This window comes from Terrapene carolina, unplaced genomic scaffold (genome assembly GCF_002925995.2).
Source record: "Terrapene carolina triunguis isolate 2854851 unplaced genomic scaffold, T_m_triunguis-2.0 Scaffold998, whole genome shotgun sequence".
Lineage (NCBI taxonomy): Eukaryota > Metazoa > Chordata > Testudines > Emydidae > Terrapene > Terrapene triunguis.
In genome coordinates this window covers 3753608-3763693 of record NW_020665349.1, presented here as the reverse complement: position 1 = coordinate 3763693, position 10086 = coordinate 3753608, and the positions used below count along the sequence as shown (strand labels likewise).

General features: G+C 55.0%; 1 protein-coding gene across 1 annotated transcript in view; it reads right to left on the bottom strand.

Annotated features, from left to right (window-relative positions):
* Positions 1-10086, bottom strand: part of NOL6 (nucleolar protein 6) — a 127823-nt gene that overhangs the window by 44520 nt on the left and 73217 nt on the right. The window contains exons 2-10 of the mRNA XM_029913867.1: positions 8329-8550; positions 6596-6712; positions 5906-6085; positions 4809-4977; positions 3623-3757; positions 2850-3013; positions 2014-2134; positions 1450-1508; positions 1038-1139 (exon numbers count right to left, since the gene is read on the bottom strand). Coding sequence (XP_029769727.1) covers positions 1038-1139; positions 1450-1508; positions 2014-2134; positions 2850-3013; positions 3623-3757; positions 4809-4977; positions 5906-6085; positions 6596-6712; positions 8329-8550 — 1269 coding nt within the window. The remainder of the gene's footprint in view (positions 1-1037; positions 1140-1449; positions 1509-2013; positions 2135-2849; positions 3014-3622; positions 3758-4808; positions 4978-5905; positions 6086-6595; positions 6713-8328; positions 8551-10086) is intronic.

Below are 10086 nucleotides of genomic sequence, written 5' to 3'. Positions count from 1 at the left end.
CACACACACACACACACACACACACACACACACACACACACACACAAACACACCCAGACAAACTCACCCCAAGGGTCACACAGTCGCTCCTCCTTCACCTGGAGAACTCCCTCACAAAACCCCTGCCCGCTAGCTCCTCCGGTCACTTTGGAGCTGGCTTCTGAACCCCCTGTTCTCCCTGAGTTAGCCCCACTCCCTTGTCAAGGGGTTAAGGGTCACAGGACAGCAGGCTAGAGCCCCATTAGCAAGCTCGCAGCCGCCTGGCTCGGCACACACAGCAAAAAGGTGCATTTAGCAGCAGCAACAACCAAAACAAGACACTCCACCACACACATTCCTCCCTCTTGGGAGAGGACAAGAGACCAGCCAACATACGACGTGCTAGTCGCATTGCTTAGTGCGCTACTGGAAGGCTCTCAGTTGCTACGGTGATATGAAAACCGACATAGAATAGAAGAGAACACAACGGTTTAGGAGGAAGAATCCTGCATCCCTGGAGGGATAAGAAGGTAGATGTTCATACTCGGATCCCAGCTCCTGTGAAAAGTACCCAAGGGTCTCCAGTGAGCACAAGCAGGCAGAGAGCCTGGTTCTACACGGTCTCTGAAGACAGCACTTTAAGCTGCACAGCTAACTCTAGACCATGCTGGGACACTAGCTCAGCTCTCACTTGATAGGAAGAGCACCACCTACAGAACCCCGTCCCTCTGAGGTCTCCCATCCCAGCACACACAGGGCCTTACCCTGCTTAGCTTGCTGGGCAGGACACAGCACCAACGGCCAATGCACAAGCTACATCCTTCCTACGCTTGCTTGTCCGTAATACACCATGGCTGGGATAGAAAAGCCTCTGACTCTAAAAGGGGAAGGGGCGTCCCAGGCAAGGGGACATTGACTCCTGGTACCAAACAACAGGCCTGTGCCAGGACAAAGCCACGTGGCAAGACCAGCCTGGAAACAGCAGGCAGCGGGAGCCTTGGGGAGGAAACCGAGAGAGGCGGGACTATGTGGATGCCCATCAGTAACACTGCCGGTACCTGCTTGTACTTGCTAGCGGTCATGTCAGCGCAGAGGTTCACCAACCCCGAGGGGTCCACAAAGACCACTTCGAACGCCTGGTGGAAGTCGGCCAGGGTGGGCTGGAAGAGAGAGCATGCGGCTTAGCACCCACCGAGATATGTGCAGCAACAGACTCTGCGCTGCCCAGCCGCTGTAGAGTAACAGCGACTCGCAAACGCGGAGCACAGCCCATGTGCCGCGCAGGCCATCCACCCGCGCAGCACAGTGGGCAGGGGAGTATTTGCATCACTGGACAGAGAAGACGAAGGCATGGCAGTTCAGTGACTGAGTCAACGCTGAGTCAACAGCGGAGCCAACAACAGAACCCAGGAGTCCCTACCCCGCCCTAGCCACCAGACCATGCTGCCGGGGGCCACACTTGCTCCTTACCAGCGAGTTATCTGTGTCCTTCGACAGGCTGATCCCAGCTGCACTCAGATCTGTGGTAGCTGCGAACGAAGAAAGGGTCAGTTCTCTGTGCTGGGGGGAGTCTATCCTACCGCAACCCGGGACTGGGCTGTAAAATACTCTCCCTGTACAGCCATTTAACTCTGAGGGCGAGGCTCTAGGCTGCATTTTGCTGCAAGTTTCCAGACCATCACAAATCAACAGGACTGTCGTGGTTTCTCTCGAGCGAGCGAGCGAGAGAGAGAGAGCGAGCGCGCGCTCAAATCACAGGGCATCATCCTGCCTTCACCCCAGGGTGGGGGCTACAGAGGATCTGGCTGGTCTTGTTCAGGATTTACCTGTCTGCCATAGGACATTTAACTGGGGATCCTACAAGGACAGAGGCATGTCTGTCCTCCGGGCCCCTCCAAGCCCAGCCAGGGCTGCGCGGCGCACAGAGATTTATGCACCAGCCTTACACCGTTGGGTTCTAGGCTCAGCTGTGATCCAGGCCAAAGGTGCTGCCAACGCCACCTTTCCTGCCCCGAGAGCCATCAGGGAGCTCACCCAGGAACTGCAAAACGCTCCTCAGCACCTGGTAGCCGCTCATCCCCTGGCTGATCTTGTGCTTGGCCAGCAGGTAGGCAACCAGCATGGAGGCCATGAAGCCGTTGAGACACCCCAAGCCCTGTTGGAAGACAAGACACAGAGCTAGGGCAAGCTCCAGGCCTGCCCTGGAGTCACAGGCCACTCCACAGAGCCCGAGAGCACGCAGCCTGATTCCCTGCAGTGCCAGGCTCAGCTGAGTAACGACGCCAGCTTCTGCTGCTCTTCACCCAGCCGGCACGGGTGCCCTTGTGTCTTGGACCGCTCCAGGGATCTAAGCGCCTTTCATCCCCCATGACTCCAAAACCCCTTCCCCAGGGAGCCAGCAAGGGAACGTGGCAGGGCCGGGCGCTGACGCCAGAGACTGCCACTGGACCCTGACTGCAGACAGAGGGCGGGCTGAGGCCCTGCCTGCCCCAGGGCAACACCCTGCAGTTCACACTTCCCCAGCCAGGGGAGCGAACCAATCGCTTGGACTAGTCTGAATCGAGCATCATGGGGATCTTGAGGGACCAGGCAGCTCAGCCTCAATGGAGCAGTGACCCTGCACACCCTCCATTCCTATCTACAGAGCAAGGACCCGGGGGCAGGAGGGAGCTACTGGAGATCAGCAGGGAGCATACCAGGCTGGTGCGCCTCCCACACACACACCAAAGGCAGAGCGGGCCGGGGACAATGCGTCTCCGTCCCTTCCCCACACCTCATGTGGGAATAAAAGAGGCCAGGCCCCACACACGCACTGGGGTCGAAGGGGCGGGGCAGAGCTGAGCAGGCCAGCCCACCCCCGACGAGGCTACCTTGTCGAGCTCCCGCTGGTGCAGCCAGACTTTGAGGAGGGTGACTCCGTCCCTCATGCCGGGGAAGTCGGCGCCAGCACCGGCGAGGAAGAGCAGGTTGGACTCCAGCCCCGTGTCGCAGAGGATGGAGTTGTTGTAGTGAGGAGTGGGGGGCTCGGCGGCTCCTGGGGAGGGAACAAGGCAGCCCGATCCAATCAGACGAGTTACCGGCACTTTTAACCCAATCCAACCCTCCGCATCCTTCCCAGTTAGAGGCTCCCAGCGCCACGAGGGGCTGGCTGCAGAACGTGCCGCCCCTTGCAGCAGAGCACTGCAGCGGGGGCTGGCTGCAGACGGTAGCTGGTGCTGCCTTGCAGGCTCCCCTACCTGCCTTCCCAGCTTTGTGGGGTGGGAGCAGCAAATTGCTATTTCCCCATCAGGGTGGGGGAAGGTCTTAGCCAGACTGCAGCAAGCAGGGAAAGGGAACGGTGCAACGCAAGGGCAGATCCTCCGGTGACTCGATGCCCCTATATGGGGTGTACCGAGCAGGACCCAGACAGGATCCAGCAGGGAATGCTGATGGGTGCAGAGACCCTGCAGGGAGCGAGAAACCCACATACACATTCCCTCTCTCTGCTGCTGGCTCCACCATGACCCCACTCTGCAGGAAATTCTGCTCCCCTTCCCCGATGGCCTCTATCCCAGGATCAGCCATGCACCCAGCTCCCGCTGAGCTGTCTGGGCGTCCCAGCACACCCCAAGCCACAACGCTGCTCTGCATGCCCCGGCCCTACCTTCTCCGGGGGAGCCCTGCTCCAGGAACCAGGCCGTCCGGACGTTGTTCTTACTGGGGTACAAGCGGCTGGGCTTAAAGAAGCCGGGGGTGGGACAGGCGTAGAGCCGGACTGTCACCAGCTTCTCATCTTTACCTGCAAGCACCATGGTGAAGTGAGGTCAGAGAGAATGACACGGGGGGGGGGGAGGAGGGATTAACCCAGGAAGGGGCCACCACCCCCTTCTCCTTGGAGGGACGAGAGCACCAGCCTTTCCCTTTTACTCCATAGAGCTCCCAGCAGGAGACGGAGACATTATCAGTAACGAGGACGATGAATCAACAGAGCTGACGATAACCCTGCCTAGTCGCCCCTGCCCATGTCTCCAGCCACCCCGAACTCATATCCCCGGGAGCGGTCGAGGGAAGCCGCAGAACAATGCGTCTCTCATTCCCCTTTCCTAGCACCCTCTCCCCCCGCCCCCCAATGCTCCGTCCATCGCCCCCGACTCTCCCTTTGCCTGACTCTCGCGATCCATGGCCGACGCGACGCCCGGCAGCGAGCACCACATCCAGCAGCGGCGGCCCACCCCTAGGATTAACCTGGGCCTTTTCCAGCTGGCCTGGAAAGCGCTATGGGCACAGAGGGCACTGCACAAACACTGACATAAGGGGGACCGGACAGGGTGCATCAGTGCTGCACGCGTGGCATTTCACTGGAGTCCCTACTGTTCTCCAGCCCTTTGTTAATGCAGCCAAACAGACTCCTATCTCCGGGAGGACCCAGGATGACGTTGGAAGGCCCATTCCTCACCCCCAAGTGCTTTGCCCGGGTGCCTGGGCTACTTCCAAAGCCTTTAGCCCCCAGAGAAACCTGCTCCCAGTAGTGTCTCTGCACTGCCAGTTCCTGTTGATCGCCCAAGCCTGTGAGGCCAGGAGTCCAAGCCCGGCTCCCAGAGCGATGCAACGACTCCAGGCCAGTTTTCTCCCCAGCCCCATGTCCTGTGCACACAGGTACCAGTGTCAGACCCTTGGGCACAGCCCTGCCAGTGATGTGGGGGGGGTTGCAGCATGCACACAGAACTGGCATTGCTTGATGTGATGGCGCCACCCGCTGGTCGAGCTATGCAACTTCACTGACAAGAGCCCCGGGGATCAGGGGGCCCTAGGGGAGTGAGGGATGGGTGGGGAGTTCACAGACATGGTACCTTGAGGCTTTAGGAGCAGTATCGGCTTGAGATGGTTGCTGTTCATGTACGTGAATCTCACGCTGCCAAAGAGCTTTTCCTTGGAGAGGTGCTGAGCAATGTGGGCCAGGTACAGAGCTCTCTTCCGGTGGTATCGCTGGTTCAGGTTGTCTTTGTCCTGGAGGATTGCCTGAGCAAGAAGGGGGACAGAGGAATCATCTCTGATGCTTCCAGAGCCCAGTTCAGCCCAACACACATGCCCTTCACTCCACTGCAGACATGCAGCCACCTCTGGGGTGAGAAGGTGACAACCAGAGAAACAGCACTGCAGAACACAGAGCCATCCGCTCCAGCTCTAACAGTGCCAGCAAACTGCAACCAGCCTGCCAAGCATTAGCAGACCGCATGCCTCCTGCAGGGAAGTGCAGAGCTATTCTGCTGACTCACCCTGACAGCCAGCCCAGGTGGGTCACTTTAGCTGAAAGCCAGGCATATAAAAGGCCTAGTGGTTCTGAGGAGTGAGCTGAAAAGAAGGACAGGAAGTCCTGGCACGGAAAGCGCTCTTATGCGAGTTCTTGGCATATAACCTACTACAAGTGCAGGTGAATGGTGCAAAGGCTTCACCTGCTCTTCGACACAGGCTCAGGAGCAGACCAAGGGCAGGCCGCATGGTGGCTAAGGAAGCCAGACTGCATCTAAACTCACTGACGTTAAAGAAAAGGCCCAGTCCCTACCCAGGCAGAGGGAGCAGACAGGAGAAGGGGACAGGTTGTTTCTTCAATTGCGCTGGAAATCAAGCAGCAGGAAGCTTTGATCTGGTTAGACTGAGAGGAGCGGGGACAATGGAGTCGCCATGGGATGAGGTCCAACTCCCTTAACAACTTCTGGCACAAAGCAAGGCCTGAGACGATGCATCACCTGATCTAAGCCCTAGAACGGTAAGCCTGGCACATTAGATAGAGAAACCGGGGGCTGCATGCACTGGGCATCTTTACCCTGTGATAGCACTCAGCGTTAAGCTTCTATAGGAGAAGACACCGGCCGTGGAGCACGGGAGGTCGCAGGCTCAGCCATGGCACCACACCAACCCCACGCCTGCCAGGCATGCTTGGACTCACCCGGGGCATCGTCACTGCCACGTCCACGTTGATCTCCGGCTTGATGCATGTGCCCAGCAGGTAGCTCCCCACCACCGTCACCGCGGCTGGCGGCAGGAAGCGGAACTTCCCCTTCACGCTGAAAGGCACCTGGAGGAACGGAACCTTCACGTCCTTTGGGAGCCAGGTCTGGTCGGCGAGCTGTGAAAGGCAGGGAGGGGTGAAGGACAGTCCATGCTCCGGCTCCCCGCAGCGGCTGAGCTCACCCAGCTACTACCGGTAGCAGGGCTCTGCCAAGTGAACTGGGACTCTGCCACCCACCAAAATACTGCTCAGAGCATCAAAGGGGGAGCGTAGGACCCTGAACCAAAGGCCGTAACTCAGTGGCTGGAAACGGGTCCTGCAGGGATTCCCACCCCCGCTTCACAGTCCTCTCTCCTGTATTCTCTGTCTACACATCCCAGCCATGATATCCATGGACCTTACAGCTACAGGGTGGGGATGGCAGGATCTATGCACCCCAGAAACATGCTCCGGAGGGGGAGTGGCAGTACATCCAGCAGGGGTTGGGACGGCTGCACCACTCGGCTGAGTCATAAACACCAGGCGTGAAACGCAAAAGGCAAAGCCAGTGGGAAGTGGCTCGTTGCTAGCACAGCTCGTTGTTAAGCAGACAGCCCCGTTGCCTCCCCCGGCCGCCCCAGGACATACATCGGTTTCCGGGGTCTCCGGGACAGCACTCAACAGGGTATTGATTTCGTGGAGGAAGGCATCAATCTTCTGCTTCTTCTTCTCCTTTAGCTTCACCTCCTTCAGCAGCTCCTCGATCTGCAGAGAGAAGGGGAGACCATAAAGGGAAGCCTCAGCAATGGAAATCACTGCGGACTTTTATCCAGCTCCGATGGGTATTCCCAGCCTGGACCAGAGGGCAACGCTCTCCGCAGGGCGAGACAGGGGAACTCCCAGTCCCTCTCAATGACTCCTCTATGCCAGGGAGCTTTCTCCAGCACCTGGACATATGGGGAAGATGGTTGCATGATACCAAATACCAACTGTTACTCTCCAAGCGGGATCCTCCACTGGCCAGTGGTGGTTCACGTGGGTCCCTCTGCTGCTGCTAATTCCTAAGCAGCACTGAAACTTCGAAGTGTCAGTTCCGCTCTTGTCTGATGCCTAGCCAGAACAAACGGGTGCAGCTGACATCGGTTTCACTGTGGCTGGGAAGGGGGAAGGGAAAGAATCCCTGCTACAGCAAAAGACACTGCAGCATCCAGGAGCTAGAGGTAGGTGTGGGCTTGCCTCCCCAGCCATCAAGCTGGCACAGAATGTGGCTCAGAACTGCTCCTCTTCGACTGAGAGCGTTTAAGGTCAGAAGAGATGCTCAGAGCATCTATCCTGACCTCCTGTCTATCGCAGACCATTAAATTTCACTCACGTACTCCTATACTGAGCCCAATAACTAGCGTGTATACTTTTCAGTTTTCCAGCCAGGGTTCACGTGGGGTTTGAACCCCAGGTCTCCAAGCCAGTAAACACCAGGCAAACCGCTAGGCCATCAGGCCGTTTTATCTGGCTCTGTGACTATCTACAATTCTACAGCAAATGCACATTCCCACACTTCCAAATAAAACGTCCAATGCCTCCCCACCCCCAACAGGCAAACGTGTCCCACCCACACCCGAGGCATCCCAGTGCACTATCCACAATTCCAGGCACACGTACAGCACTCACTCATAAAGTCAAGCCAATGTCCAATCAGCAGCCAAAATCAAGGGCCTCCCCAACCGCCTTCTTCCCCCAATGGAGGCCCTGATCCTGCAATTAGATCCCCTAGCGCTGACCCACGTGACACTGCGGAACCCCACAAGGAGAAGCAAAATCCAAAGCTCAGGACCCCGCACTTCACTCGATGCTAGAAACTCGATGCAGATAGAGAGAGCTCAGCAGCAGTGCTTCTAGCAGGAACAGTCTTGCGATATCACCATATCACCGTGAAAACTACCATCTCAGGCACAAAATCTATTTCAAAAATTCTGATCCCCCCAAATTAAGGCTTTTTTGGCCAAAATTTTCATACATTTTTCAGCCAGCGCCACTGTCCACCCATCACGCTGCGGGTGAAGAATGAGAGAATCATTTGTTCACCCGCTGAAAATGAAATCGCCCCAGATGAACAAACCCATCAAATTTCCTCCCTTGCCAGGGGCTCAATGTTGTTATCCCCATTATACAAACTGGAGAGAGGTCAAGGGACTCGCTCAAGGTGGCAGCACGAGTCAGGGCCGAACTGGGACTGGAGCTTGTCAGTTCCCCGTGCAGTAATCCATCTGCTGCTTCCCAAGCCTCCCCAGTCTCCAACATACACTCCAGGCTGGAAAGAATCAGGCTACCAGGTTGAATGCAGCACAAAGTGGGTCCTATTTGACTCCCTGGCTTCTTCTGACCTGCAGGCGGAGAAGGCTGGAATGGAAGAGGTTCTCAGTCTCCTTCAGTTGGTTCAGCTCCTCATTGGTGGGCGGCTTGTACAGATCAGCCCGGCTGAGTTTCACCGGTTTCACAACACCATCCGGGACTGAAGCCCTTTTCCTTCCCTGGGGTTTGCCTTTCTTGGGGAGATCCTGATTCTCCTCCTCTGTCTCCATGTCTCCCTCTGCATTGTCAAATGCCTGCGATGATATAAACAAGCCGATTAGAAGCCGTGCAGATCTGATCACAAATGCCACTGGGAGAAAGTGTGAGTCACTAAAGCAGAGTCAGTAAGAAACCTCAAGGTTGGGTGGGTCTCGGCCCAGTTCCTAATGGGTAAGTGACCTTAATACCCAAGCCACCTCCAGGACTGGCACCAACAGACCCCCTATATAGTAGTCTCAACAGAAAAGACGAGGACTAAATGGGCCATGGAGACTGAATGAAATTCTCTGCCTTACACAAGAGGGTTGAAGCGTGAGATGGGGAAGCTGGCACTGCCCCGGGAAGGTAAGTTATATACCCAATCAGATTATCGAATGTCTTTTACTTCTTACCCACAGCCATCTGAAAAGTGCTTTACAAACAAAAACACCTTTGAAAGGTCAATAAATGCTATCCCCATTTAAAGAGAGGGAAACTGAGGCACTGATTTTAAAAGAACAGTCATTTCCGACTGCCTTCCCTATTACTGCTACCGTAGAACCTCAGAGTTATGAACACCTTGGGAATTGAGGTTGTTCATAACTCTGAAATGTTCGTAACTCTGAACAAAACATTATGGTGGTTCTTTCAAAAGTTTACAACTGAACATTGACTTAACACAGCTTTGAAACTTTGCTACGCAGAAAAAAAATGCTGCTTTTAACCATCTTAATTTAAATGAAACACGCAAGTTTCCTTACCTTGTCAAATCATTTTTTTTATTTAACCTTTCCTTTTATATTTTTAATAGTTTACATTTAACACTGTACTGTATTTTCTTTTTTTGAGGGGGGGGGTGTGTCTCTGCTGCTGCCTGATTGCGCACTTCCAGTTCCAAATCAGGTGTATGGTTGACCTGTCAGTTCACAACTCTGGTGTTTCAAATGCTGAGGCTCTATTGTACATATAGCAACTATGATCCCTGTTACTCACGTTAGACAAAAACAGCAAGGAGAGGTTTTAGCTGGTTTTCTTTCTGCATTGGCCAGCTGTGCGTGTTGTGTGCCTGTGTTTGGATACCACAGTGCTTGAGCACCTCACACATTTTTAGTGTCTTTATCCACACAACCCCTGATAAGGTAGAATAGAGTTGTCACCCCCACAGTACAGATGGGGAACTGTGGCACACAGAGACTAAATCACTCACCCAAAGGTCACATAGGCCTGGTCTACACTAGGACTTTAATTCGGATTTAGCTGCCTTAATCCGAATTAACCCTTCACCCGTCCACACTACAGAGCCAGTTAATTCGAATTAAAGGGCCCTTTAAATCGATTTCTGTACTCCACCTCGACGAACGGAGTAGAGCCTAAATCGATTTTGTTAATTCGAATTAGGGTTAGTGTGGACGCACACCACCGAATTACTGTGTTTAAGTTAATGGGGTAGTGTGGCCGCACACCACCGAATTAATGTGGTTTAAAACCGAATTAAGGTGCTTAGTGTGGCCGCGCACAATCGAATTTATACAACCTGTTTCCCAAATTCGAATTATCTAAATTCGGATTAATCCTGTAGTGTAGACATACCC